General features: G+C 39.6%; 1 protein-coding gene across 5 annotated transcripts in view; it reads left to right on the forward strand.

The window, feature by feature from the left end:
* Positions 1-14610, forward strand: part of LOC126376478 (nucleolar protein 4) — a 177010-nt gene that overhangs the window by 97005 nt on the left and 65395 nt on the right. For all 5 annotated transcript variants that reach the window (XM_050023878.1, XM_050023876.1, XM_050023875.1 and 2 more), the window contains exon 4: positions 1578-2441. In XM_050023878.1, coding sequence (XP_049879835.1) covers positions 1578-2441 — 864 coding nt within the window. The remainder of the gene's footprint in view (positions 1-1577; positions 2442-14610) is intronic.

Below are 14610 nucleotides of genomic sequence, written 5' to 3' on the forward strand. Positions count from 1 at the left end.
ATGTTGCAATAATTAACGATAGATGGCGCAACTTTAAGCGAGCTTCTTACACATAATTATAGATGGCGTTAATAAAAACGAGAACGTTCAACCCCTCAACAAGCTCCATACTCGACGTAGTTCCGAAGTAAATCCGCTAGAGTAACCACTAAATTTAAAAATATAAAAATCTCCATTAAATGCCAATATCTTTGATTAACTTTTGGTTGGAGTATAACTTTTAAATTATAAAACATAATTTTAGTGCCTATTTATCGATTATTGGCTTTTAAAGAAACTTTAATTACAAATCGGTACTATTAGCGTCATCTATTGAAATTTTTTTGAACAATGTTTCCTAATGTTCGCGATGAGAACCCATGGTAGTGCTATGGATGTAAATCTGCTTGAAAAAAATACTTTTCATAAAGTTGTATAGTATTTTACCCGCCTGCACTGCGGCGATGTAAAAAGGAGGGTTATTGTGATTAATTTCATTATCTTTAAGAGCCTTGCTTCTAAATCTCCGAAGGACGTAATATACGCTCCCGACGATCCGATTACTCTAGCCATAGAGGCAGCCAATCAGCGCGCGACACCAAACACTCCAGGGCCCCGATACCGACCCCCCCGGCGTGGTCGACGATTTCCCTCATTCAGCGCTTATCGCTATCGACCCACTAGGGTCGATTAATTCTTTCAAATATTTTTCCTCTCAGACGACGCCCTGAGTCGAGGTTCGCGCCCAACTGGGCACCCTCAGGCCTGTTGTCTTAAACGTTGTACCGGGTGAGAGCCTTCAGCGCTCCCCATTTGTTCGGCCAAGTAGATAATGCCATCTGCGGCAAATCTACAATAAGTCACGTCAAAAAAAAAGCTTCTAAATCTCTAACCCTTAACAAGAACACTTTTCGTAGTTATTATATTTTGTCCGATCAGTCTTCTTGAAATACCTACTTAAGGCGTTTGGCAGCTCTGATTCCTGTATAATGTGTAATAGTCGATAGATGCCACTTCAGACACTTCAGAGGTTTTTTGTGGCCTCTAAATTTCTTAGGAGAGACTGGAGTTCCGATGTTTTCTCATTTATTTTGCGTCCTCCTAAATAGTCACTCATTTACTAACTGACCGCTGATTTCGCCAAACTTTTTTGATTACAACTAGGTGACGCTGCTTGCTCAATGTAGTTTCTCATGTCTTTTTCTTTTCTCGTGTGGGTTGTGAGGTCAACGACCGACCTCATCAGTCTTGGTGCCAGGATTACTATTGTATTAAGCCGCCAAGAGCCCAGACATTGTTCATAGACATTGTAGATTTGTAATGAATACATACATAGCTGCTTGCTAAGTAGGTAATATTAGTTATTTTTTATACTAGGTAAATAGCATCTCATAGCGAATAAATAATCTTATTTATTTTGACTAGGTAACTAACTCTACTTATCACAATTGGGTTTTGAAACATGTTTTTGGTAGGTTAATATAAACTAAATAGGTACCTACCTATTACAATGATGAGCTTTAAGCAGCCATTAGCCATGATATTCACCAGATACCCACATTAAACTGACCTTTAACCACGAAAATTTTCTCTCGCAGATAACGGAGACTTACGCCTTCCTCCCGCGTGAAGCCGTCACGCGTTTCCTCACCGGATGCGCGGAGTGCGCGCGGCGCCCGCGCAGCGCCTCTCCGCCGCCGCTGCCGACGCCCTCACCCTCCCCCACCAGACACCCCCCATTCCTCCCCTTCCTACCACACTGCGCCACAGACTACTCTCGAAACTGGGAATCAGAAATCGACGCTGCACACTCAAATTACTCTCCTTTCGAACCCAAATACGACTACACTGATCTCCAACCTTTGAAGAAAGTCGAAAGTCCAAAAGCAGCTGACGCCGAAGAACCTGAACCCACTTATATAGAACTGACTTCGAAGAAAGTTAATGGTTTTGATGCGGCGCCTGTGTTCAGCAGAAGTTCTCCAGTAGAAATAGCGTTCAGAGAAGAAGAGCCAGTGAGAACCGACCCTGAGATAGACAAGGACGACAACAGTCTCATTGACGTCGAAGATGTCAAAGTTGACAGTCCACCACCGCTTATACCTGAGAAAGACAACAAAGAGAAAGAAGAAAGTGAGCCGGAAAGTACCAGGTCAACAGAAAACATAGGAGTAACAGAAAACAAGACTGAAGTTAAGGGGAAGAAGTACAATCCGCTGGACGTTGCGAACTTAACGTCTAAAGACCCACCCAAGTCCAGGTCGCCTCCGAGGAAGAAGCTTTTGCCTTCAAGCGGGGATTATCCGAATACTTTTGGAAGGTTTCCAAAGCCGTGGAGGCCGGATGGGGGGTTGTACTACGGGGGTGAAGAGGTCGACTACAGCGTGCCTATAACAACGGCATATCTCAAGCATATGAGAAGTATGGCGTACCAGGACCGCATGATCGATGGGGAGAATAAGGTAAGATTCCCTTATAATTTCTAACATAAGTCAGAAAAGAAAACAAGTTGGATTCGTTATGCAAACTTCAGTCACAAAACGTATTAGAATACAAAAGGATAATTTGATTTTGCAGATAGATCTAACAGTTTTTTTGTTATTCTAGTATGTTATCAGTTATCACATGACCATCGAACGCTCCCAAATGTTTTCTATTTATACCTTCCTAGTATTGCTAAAATGGTATTTACGCTATTTCCTTTCTAGGGTAAACAGATAAAGTTAAGCGTAAAATGAACAAAAAAGCATAGTTGTTGAATTGATATATTAACTGTATACTATCTCATACGTAAATCGTAACATAATGCTGAACATCCCCAGATGAATGAGTATCTGGTTACTCCGATGGGAAACAGGCGTTTATGTATGTTTATAGTGCTGAAAATAGAAGTTATGTAATGTTACATTGGCCCCGATTCCTCCAGACACCGCCTAATTTTATTTTAAGTTATATCCGTCATTTTCATATCCGTCAAAAAGGAAAGGGACGGATGATACACAGCTCTTAATTTTAGGAAGAATGAGTAAATGAATGAATAACCCGGGTGAATCAAAAGGTACGTCGCTGGTATGCAATCCGTTTGACGTGCTGTCTACTTAACTGTGTCGGGTTATTGACAGATTTAAAATTTTTAAACGGTTGGTTTCGATTTGTGCTTAAAATTGACATGTGTTCCATAAATTTTATGCTTGTCGATTACCCGTCCCTTTCCTTTTCGGCGGATAAGAAAATGACAGATATAACTTAAAATAAAATTAGATAGTATTTACAGGAATTAGCACCATTGTGATGTTCGTTTTGGACCTTTTCCGATGATGTAAAGGAGACAGTAACAATTTCTGTAAGCACTACCAAAAAATATTTTCCCATCAAATGAGTTTGAGTTTGAAAGACCAACACGATTTTGCGGCTACGTTTAACCCTATCCAAAGTTGGGCAACTAACGCGCGCTGCCGAGACCGCAGGCCCGCCTTTGTGTTCAAAGCCTTGTTATGATTTCAACTCTTTATTCGATGAAATATAAAACGTATGTGAAATGAACGGCCAAAGTTTCGGGGAGAATGGATCCTTTTTAGATTTGCTGTTTTAGAAACAATGTATTTTTGAAATATTATGTTCAGGGGATTCTAAGGATTGCCGTGGTGAGAGTTTATCCCAATGGTACAAAGTTGGGTGTGCCAAATATTAATCATTAGCATACGGATAGGTATGATACCCCCAAGGATACCCGTATCTCCCTACATATATTCCGAGATGTCTTGTATTTACCCAGTTCAGCATGAATTCTTTTACGTCATCTGGTCACGAGCTTTAAAGAAAGAAGAAAGAAAGAAAGAAACGTTTATTATAAAGGGACACCACAGTAACAAATACAAAACAAATAACAAATATATAATTTAAAACACGGAGTAACACACAACTTACAATCAAACAAAACACATAATAAAAACAACATACACGAGAAATACAAATAATTGAGTGTATGAACTGGTCAACGATGGTGGTGGTGTCCTTTATAAAAGGGCCTCACTCAGCATAAGCCGCGGCGCGAGCCACGACGCTGGTATTCTGTGGACCCTGCTAAGTGAGGCACGGAAGCCGTGTCTTTAGCGTGGTATGCTTCTATGAATTAATTTTCAATAGGCCTAACATGCGCAACGTGAAAAAGAAAAAAAAAAGGTAGCGGTTATTTTGTCGATTCTGACGATATAATTATAGATAGATAGATAAAATCTTTATTTAGGTTACACTAGCTTTTGCCCGCGACTTCGTCCGCGTGGCGTGTTATATAAGAGAGATCTTTGTGTGTGTGGGAGTGCATATCAAATTTCAAGCATCTAACTTATGCAGTTTAGATTTTTTCATACAATTTTTTTCCCAATAACTCCCATTTTTCAAAATACAGCCAAAAATAAACTTTATATTTACTAAGGTATGCATGCATGCTAGATTGAATCAATTGATTGAATTGATTTTTTTTTAATTGATTGTTCATTGAGTTTTAATTTTAATACACACTTCCTCTCTTCCCTTCAACGTTGCTGTGCCCTACAGGGTCCATGTTTTAGTTCCTATGCCTATGTAACACCCCATTGTACTACATGGAATGCAATAAATAATTTAATTGAATTGAATTGAAAACATCTATCTTACGCGGTTTCGATTTTTTCATACAAATGTTTTTTTCCCGTTAACTCCCGTTTCCGTGGGAATTTTGCAATATCCTGTTGCAACTAAGGTTTAAGTTAACTAAGGTACCTGCATGCCAAATTTCAAGCGTCTAACTTAAGCGGTTTAGATTTTTCATACAAAAGGATTTTCCCGCTAATTTCCGTTCCCGTGGGAATTCCGGGAATTCCTTTCTTAGTGCACCTCTACGGTACCTAAGCTATGTCCCTTCCAAATTTCAAATGCCTACATTTAGCCGTTCAGGCTATGCGTTGATATGTCAGTCACTGAGTCAGTCAGTTTCTCCTTTTATTTAGATTTGATTTTTTCATACAAATGTTTTTTCCCGCTAACTACCGTTCCCGTGGGAATTTTGTAATATCCTGTTGCAACTAAGCTTTAAGTTTATTAAAGTACCTGCATGCCAAATTTCAAACGTCTAACTTGAGTGGTTTAGATTTTTCATACAAAAGGATTTTCCCGCTAATTCCCGTTCCCGTGGGAATTTCGGGAATTCCTTTCTTAGTACACCTCTACAGTGTCTAAGGTACCTGCGTGCCAAATTTTAAACATCTTACTTGAATGGTTTAGATTTTTCATACAAAAGGATTTTCCCGTTAATTCCCGTTCCCGTGGGAATTTCGGGAATTCCTTTCTTAGTGCACCTCCACGGTACCTAAGGTACTTGCATGACAAATTTCAAACGTCTAACTTGAATGGTTTAGATTTTTCATACAAAAGGATTTTCCCGCTAATTCCCGTTCTCGTGAGAATTTCGGGAATTCCTTTCTTAGTGCACCTTCACGGTACCTAAGGTATCTGCATGCTAAATTTCAAATGTCTAACTTGAGTGGTTTAGATTTTTCATACAAAAGGTATTTCCCGCTAATTCCCGTTCCCGTGAGAATTTTGGGAATTCCTTTCTTAGTGCACCTCTACGGTACCTATGGTACCTGCATGCCAAATTTCAAACGTCTAACTTGAGTGGTTTAGATTTTTCATTCAAAAGGATTTTCCCGCTAATTCCCGTTCCCGTGGGAATTTCGGGAATTCCTTTCTTAGTACACCTCTACGGTATCTAAGGTACCTGCATGACAAATTTCAAACATCTAACTTGAATGGTTTAGATTTTTCATACAAAAATATTTTTCCGCTAATTCCCGTTCCCGTGGGAATTTCGGGAATTCCTTTCTTAGTGCACCTCTACGTTATCTAAGGTACCTGCATGCCAAATTTCAAAAGTCTAACTTGAGTGGTTTAGATTTTTCATACAAAAGGTATTTCCCGCTAATTCCCGTTCCCGTGAGAATTTTGGGAATTCCTTTCTTAGTGCACCTCTACGGTACCTATGGTACCTGCATGCCAAATTTCAAACGTCTAACTTGAGTGGTTTAGATTTTTCATTCAAAAGGATTTTCCCGCTAATTCCCGTTCCCGTGGGAATTTCGGGAATTCCTTTCTTAGTACACCTCTACGGTATCTAAGGTACCTGCATGACAAATTTCAAACATCTAACTTGAATGGTTTAGATTTTTCATACAAAAATATTTTTCCGCTAATTCCCGTTCCCGTGGGAATTTCGGGAATTCCTTTCTTAGTGCACCTCTACGTTATCTAAGGTACCTGCATGCCAAATTTCAAAAGTCTAACTTGAGTGGTTTAGATTTTTCATACAAAAGGATTTTCCCGCTAATTCCCGTTCCCGTAGGAATTTCGGGAATTCCTTTCTTAGTGCACCTCTACGGTATCTAAGGTACCTGCATGCCAAATTTCAAACGTCTAACTTGAGTGGTTTAGATTTTTCATACAAAAGGATTTCCCTTCACTACTCTGCTCCTATTGATTGTAGCGTGATGAAAAGTATACTATGACCTGTCCAGGAGTGTGAAGAATAATTGTACCAAGTTTCATTAAAATCCGTCCAGTAGTTTTTGTTTCTATAAGGAACATACAGACAGACAGACAGACAGACAGACAAAAATTTTACTGATTGCATTTTTGGCATCAGTATCGATCACTTATCACCCCCTGATAGTTATTTTGAAAAAATATTTAATGTACAGAATTGACCTCTCTACAGATTTATTATAAGTATAGATTAAATTCTTAATATTAAAATTATGTAGTTTTGTTGATTGGTGCTAATATCTAAGCCAAAATAAGTCATTTCGTTCAGTCAAAATACGAACAAAATCATGTGGCACGCATGTTCGGTATAAAATAAACTAATCGATTTCGACAAAATTGATTGAATCGATCGATAATATTCCTCCACTGACGCCTATTTCCCACCGGGGTAAGCAGAGACTTTAGAATTCCATTTGCTTCGATCCCGACACACTTCTCTTGCTTCCTCCACATTCATCAATCGCTTCATACACGCACGCCGGTTCAGAGTAGATCGTTTAAAACCTTTTCTAAGGACATCTCCAATTTGGTCGTGGTTAAGAATAAAAACAGTTCGATTAGCAATGATAAATCGCAGTTTTTAGTTTATAATTATAGAAAGACTATAAGTCGTAGCCATATTATTTTTTTTTAGGATATTTTATATAACACAGTAAGTAAGACAGTTGGCTCGAGCATTACAAATGGCGATACGGTTCACGCCTTATCACGTTGGTCTAATAGAAAGCTCGGTGAGGTGTTGGTAATTAGTTCATCTTGATATGGATGTACCTATGTCTACCCTTTTTTTGTTTCACTGTTTTTTGCGTCATAGTCTAGCTACAGCTAGGCCGTGACACTTGCTGAGCTGAAGCCGTTTCGGCATTAAGTGTAATAAATTTGATTACGCACCTAAGTAAGTTATGTTAATTAATGTTATGCCGAATATTTTTTTTTCTTTCTTTCTTTTCTTACCCCAATTGGGATGTAGTCGTGACGTTTGTGGTTGGGATGATGTTTGCTTTGTGTTTTTTTAATAATTTAACGAATGTATTACAAGAATAAAACGCTCTGGGTACCAGGCGAGCATAAATCCGCAGGCGTCTTGCCATCTGACATGTCCCTGCCGCCGACGATTGATTCAGACGAATGTCCCACACAAAGGGCTTCACCGTCACGCTATAATCGGGAGCCGCATCTTTTCTAACTCATTTTTCTCGCTTGGGGCGTAGGGTGGGGCTGATGAAGCCCCCCCAGCCCAAGGGGCGTCACAGCATTAGACAAGACACAAAAACGGTGCCCGCCGGAGAAGTGGGCAAGTACACTTTCTGATGACGGTTTTTTGCCGGCAGATGTCTGCTTCGTCGACGATTCTTGAAGGCTAGTGGAAAATAATGGCGACGGATTTTCTATTCTGAATTTCTTTTGTTGATCGCAAACGGCTCGACTTTGTAGGCGGTTAGACAGACGTACGGAATAATTCTTTTGGTCCCGTGTTACTTTCTTAATTATGTTATTTTGTTATGAACATTTTATCAATAACATGCAAATTAATTACATAAATTTTCCATGTTATAAACCATGTTTTGTTGTTTTAAATGAATTAACAGACTGCGTGGTTTAGTGGTTAGAGCGTTGTTATTGTTTCGATTCCCGAAACATTGTCGAAATCACTTTGTGAGACTGTTCTTTGTTTTGTTTGAAGGCTTGAATCACCTGATTGTATGAAAAAATAAGATGATTCCGTGCTGCGGAGGACACGTTAAGCCGCTGGACCCGGCTATTAGCCGTAAAAACACCTCCACCAACTTGCAGTCGCGCCGCGTAGTGGAGTATGCTCCATTCCCTCTCTGGTTGATTGAAGTGAAGCATGTGCTTAGTAGTGGAAAGTATGTAGGCTGTTTATGTTTACGTATGTTTTAAATGAATTAGTAGTAACAATGGCGTCCTGGCATTAAAAAATATATTTCTTACTTTCTGAAAACAAGAAAAATCTTTATCTAAAAGCAACACTAACCGTTACAGTCGAAACTAAAACCACCATACACTAACTCCGCATACTAAAACCTTAATACTGGTGGCAACAAAAAGTTTACGTCCGACCTTCTGCGCGGGGCCCCTGGAAGGGTCAGTCCATAAGAGGGTAGCGTCCCTTCGCCCCCAAAAGTACGGCTAGGCCTCCCCACGCCGCATCGCAGCGACTCGTAAGATTGATTGGGACTCCTTCAGTCCATTGCCGACCCCCCTGCGGGATATTCGACCCTACCCCCTTTTTCTCGGGTACTAGAAGCCATAGATGTACACAAGTGCTGGAAGGGACGCCTCGTATTAGGCGTAAGTATTTTTATAAGTACGAGGAGCTCAGTGGCGCAGCGGTACCTAAACGCGCTCGGTCTGCCATTGTTGAAGTTAAGCAACTTTCGCAAAGGCCGGTCATAGGATGGGTGAGCACAAAAAAAAAGTTTTAATTTCGAGCTCCTCCGTGCTTCGTGTGGCACGTTAAGCCGTTGGTCCCGGCTGCATTAGCAGTCGTTAATAACCATCAATCCGCACTGGGCCCGCGTGATGGTTTAAGGCCCGATCTCCCTATCCATCCATAGGGAAGGCCCGTGCCCCAGCAGTGGGGACGTTAATGGGCTGATGATGATGATGATGATGATGATTTTTATTTGGGAATTATTGTGCCTTAAACCTACATGCATGTACAAAATATATGTATATGTATACATGGTCCACAGAATACCAGCGACGTGACTCGTGTCGCGGCTTATTTCCCTACAAACTCCAAAGAAAATTTTGCTTTTGACGTTTCGTAAAAAAGTAGCCCTCTTGCCTAGGTTGTCATAAAACCGCCATGTTACTATTATTCAGCTTGATGAAATTGTGAAGGTAATTAAAAAACTATTTTTACTTCAGGTGCCTACGTCATAAAATTATGATTATTTAAATAATTTTATTCAAATCAAAAGTACAAAAAAATGTCATTTTCTTCATAATTGTATTCACTACATTTTAGGTAACACCCTAAAAACTCTTGTCCTTAGTTGAATATCATGCATAACATTTATTCAGTGAAGTTAAATTAGGAATTGAAATTTTCAATGACCCCACAATACCTACGACCACGCTCTGTAATCCCCGTTAACCGCGCTCTTGCCGCTTCCATCGCCCCCTAACGCACGCACCACCCACTTTTTTCTCGGGCGGGTGCTGTTAATAACAACGGCTAGTCTTATACGGGGCACTTGCGCCCCTGCGACCCTCAAGTTACAGATTACTAGTGTGTTTAGCCACACTTTATGTACCAAATGGACGTCCAATATCAGGGACGCATGAATTAAAGATGATATTTTGATAAGTAAGTAGATTTTGATCATAAATTTACAATTTTGATGACATAGTTACATACATATATAGACACCCGTAATTCCTAATGGGATTGGCAAAGCCACAAGTAATTTAAGATGTCTTGCAGACACTGTTGATACGAATTTTTAAGATGGATAGGTGATTTATTTAACATTATTTGACTTAGAATTATTGTTCTTTTACTTTTCTTATTATTTATGTAGTTTTTTATTTGCAAGTCTATGTAAAGTTAGTCAATGCAAGTACAGTGTTTTAGTCACTGGTATTAGGTACTAACTAAATACCTACATTATTTTTCATTGTCTATTCCATTCTGAATTATAAGCCATTCTCTTTCTTCTTCTATCGTGTGGGTTGTGAGGTGGATTACCAACCCCATCAACCCTGGTGTCCGGGTAACTATTGAGCCGCCAAAGGCCCCTGACATGACTCATGTAACGACTACGTTCTTACTACGTGCGGCTTAACGTGCTTTCCGAAGCACGGATCATCCTACTTTTGGACAATCAGGTGATCAGCCGGTAATGTCCTAAACAAACTAGGGACCACAAAGTGATTTTTGTGATTTGTCCCCATCGGGATTCGAACCCGGGACCTCCGAATCGTGAGCACAACGCTCAACCACTGGACCACGGAGGCCTTTAAGCCATTTAGATAAAGATATGGGAATATAAGTCGATAATTACTTTTTACCCAACGTCTGTTATATTTATCTCCATAATTATAATGTAACTTGCAAATTGTTATAGGGGATATATTGTCTCTTGCGCCCAAAACTGACGTCACCCCACCCCTGATGATGTAATCTTAATTTCTATTGAGATTGACTCCTCAAGACACAAATTACTTTCAATTGAGTTGTCTCACATTTCGGGCCCCAAAACTAATTTATTGTCAACATACACTGCGACCTTGAACGTAACGTGGCATAATTAAGTTCTGCGCCCCCACAATCGATGTATTTCGAGGGTCTTTTTAGCCCATCGACGTCGAAGGGTTAAAATTCCATTTCAAATTAACACAAGTGAGAATTGCTTTATTGAAATCTAAACTTAAATACTTAATATTATTATGGTTGTATTTGGTATAACGTCCGTTTATGAACTTAAGTCGTTTGGTTATTGAGTAATTTGGACGTGAATTCATTTGTGTAGAGCAGTTGGTCAGAGTACCTAATCATTCATAGACGGTGGATATGAATGGAGCCAACCCTAACCCCGACACAATTTATGTTTGATTTGACCTAAGTTAGGACATTTGAAATATGTGCTTTTGTAAAACAGAACCGTAATGCTTACAAATGTGAGGATATGTTCGCTTAGTAAAATCATATACCTAAGCGTAGGTTGACGTGAATATTTTGACGTTGATATCAACGAGTATTAGTTTTCTTCTCTTCAATCTTTACACCTTTATCGACAGCAGTTTTCGCAGGTTTATCTTGTGATAAATACGGCGTAGGGCTGTGCCTATCACAATAGGGTATATGGCCGCGACTTTATGTGTGTTCTATCAAATAAAACCGTCGCGTTACCACAAATATCCTCACATATTCCTCGTTTGGCTGTACTAATTCTGTTTTTGCGGCGTTGCGTGTAGACACCTCGTGCTCGCGAGTTACTAGGCGCTCAAACTAGGAGTGGAGGTGGGTGCCTCCCTTCTTCCATGTGTGGTGAATTTACTGAGGCGCCCTGCTGGCGGCGGGCAACGCGACTAATTCCGTTAAAATTCTCCGTTCTATGCTCGCCTGGTAGCGACGGTAAGTAGGGTAAATGACAGCGGGGTGGTTCGTACCCACCCCATGGCGCAAGGGTTTTAACTCCAGTTTTATTTGCGACTAGCGCCTGGCCCCGACTTGGCACGGACTGGAATTCGATGTGGAACTGTTGATGCGGACCGTTCTTTTATTTAATCTGAAAGCGGATTAATCCTGTACTCTTTTAGGTAGGCGAGAATGTTTACTCTCTTTGATTGTGTAAGACTATCTTCACGTCTTATCTCTCACCTTACAAAACAACTTATTTTCAATGTAGTTTAAATTGAAACTCAAATTATGTGGCGGTAAATATTGTATAAGGACTAATAATACCGTCTTATTGCAAAATGAAGATTAAAGAAGGTTTAAAATAATATTCCGCGCGAAAGAAGTCCACGGATTTTAATGGAACTAATTGACAAGTCATAATAATTCTATGCAGAATTTGCGACAGTAGCGCCGCGGCTGCGGGACTTCTTTCGTGATGCAGACTATAATTCAAAGCTAGTTTATTATATTATACGTAAGTCTTCGTTTAATAATAAGGCACAATAACTTAAAAGTCGTTGAATGTAGGTTGTATTTAAAAATAAGAGTAGGTACCTACATTGAAAGTTCCAGGTCATTTGTAAGAAATAACTTCAGCCTTTCGTCACTCAACATAACTGCCAGTTTTATATTTCTTCAAGCGCACGGCATTCAGAAATAACGTACTATAATCACCTAACCTTTATAACCTACACGTCAGAGGTCACAAGTACTAGGCGCACATAAGCGCGTAGGCACCAATAAATGTTTTAAGGGCGCGTAAATCATTACTAAAGGCCGCCCTCTGGTGCTCCGAGACGAACGGATGCTGGTTGTACAATGAACGAGAAACGTGTGGATATGCTTGTTGGTCAAATTTGAAATATTTGAATATACTTTTATAGTGTAGAACTATGTAAGAAAGTGTGGATGGATTGCGTGAAGAAGGTGTATGTGAAACAAACGTGTGTACGGAGAAGACTGACAGAGAAGAATGGAAGACCAATATATGATGTGCCGACCGCACTTAAAGCAGAATGCACGATAAGGGCAGGAAGCTGATGAATGAAAAGAAATAGGTAGATAATATTAATATGGTAAAAAAAACAGTTGAACTTTGAGAATTTGTTCTATTGCAAACTATGGGTAAATATATCAGCAAGTGTTGAAAACTCCATTTTAAATATTTAGAGTGATATATCTGTCGTCACTTTCATACTAAGCTGTATACTTTTAGTGCGAAAGAGACATTATCACACAACTCTTACTTACGTTAAATTAGGTAGCAATAAAATCTTTTAAATTACTAGCACAGTTCCGCTTATGTCCCCCTAGTAACGCGCTAGCCTCATCCGTTACTGCTCGGAATTCTGTGTTCCTGGTACCTCGCCTAGAACCCTACCACCCGCGGGAGCCCTTGCCGCTACCCCATATAATCTGCACTGACAACGTCGCACCAAGCCGCTCTACTTATAGGCGGTTATGTTATCCTGGTAACTTGGTTATGCTTCTTATTTAATATTCTTCTTGAACAGTTTGTTGTTATGTTCGTTACACATGTCAGATTTCTTGTACTGTTTGTTAGCGGCGAGAATGATATTAAATGAACAGCTTGTATGCGCATTTGATCCCATGAATCTTTGAGAAACAATAGCGTGTCACATTATTTAAGTTCTCTCTAGTTAACGTGTTGATGTGAAGATCGCGTTTCGTAGCAAACTGACAAAATTATCCGTAACGTAGACGTGTAGCAAGAATGCTTACATTTACATCCTACTAATATTATAAAAAAGTTTGCGAGGATGATTTGATATTTGTTACAAATTAAATCAAAAAGCTATTGTATATACACACATACATAAGTGGAAATGTTTCTCTTCAATAGTTCTACAAGAAAGTCTGTGGAAATATGTATCAATCATGCAATCCTTACATACTCTGCTTGCCTTTTATGTTTGCACATATAAACTGCTGAAGGTAGGTATGGAGACAATTTGGATGGACATTACGGTACGTACTGTCCAGAGAAGAACTTAGCGCGCGATACAATATCATCTGCGACGTAGTCGCGGGCGGAAAGAAAGTAGAATGAATATTTCTGCTAAGTATCCTATATCTACCTCAAATATCTCCTCGTACCTAGAACTAGTAGAGTAGTAGGTACCTCAAATACATATAATCGTTTGTTCTAACTCGTAATAATAAACCGCATACTACAACTTTGGGCTCGCATAGAACAATGCCGGCGTTGGAGGGGCTTCAGTCTACAAAGTTTAGATTTCACGTGGCAACGTTGTCTATGGAAGGGTTGACGGCCGCTCGACCTCCTGTGCCCTGTGATGTCCTGGTACTTTTTTATAAATTCAAATACAATAACAATAAAAACTTAGCTCACGACTATATTCCAATGGGGTAGTCAGAGGTACATCCATCGCAAGATGCACTAAGTAACCTCACCAAGCTTTCTGTTAGACCAAAGTGATAGGTGTGGTACCCCGGTACAAAATTTGCACCAATGAGTTATAAATTTATCTCCAGTGTAGTTTTCACTACTAACTCAGTATAGATAGCCGACGATACGGCTCACCACCAATCACGTTGATCAATAAATATTTACTTTTACTTTTTTAGCTACTCGGAGTATTGTACGTTTTGTTGTGTGTTGTTGGAGGCAAGTGGGAAACCACTACCCTATTTTTAAAAAAGTAGCATGGAGAGTTTTTTTAAATGCTTCGCCGACAAGAGCGTGGCTCTTAAATTGACGATGATGATGTGATGGAGTATTGTAATAGAGTCATTTATTTTTTCATAAAACGACATTCATTTAATGTTTTTTCTTTTTATTTCTTTCTTATGTTTTAAAGCAATTTAAAGCAATTCTCTGGACAAATGCAGAGTGAGAAGTGTCTGAAAACGCTTCG

Source organism: Pectinophora gossypiella, chromosome 21, assembly GCF_024362695.1.
Source record: "Pectinophora gossypiella chromosome 21, ilPecGoss1.1, whole genome shotgun sequence".
NCBI classification, from domain to species: Eukaryota; Metazoa; Arthropoda; class Insecta; order Lepidoptera; family Gelechiidae; genus Pectinophora; species Pectinophora gossypiella.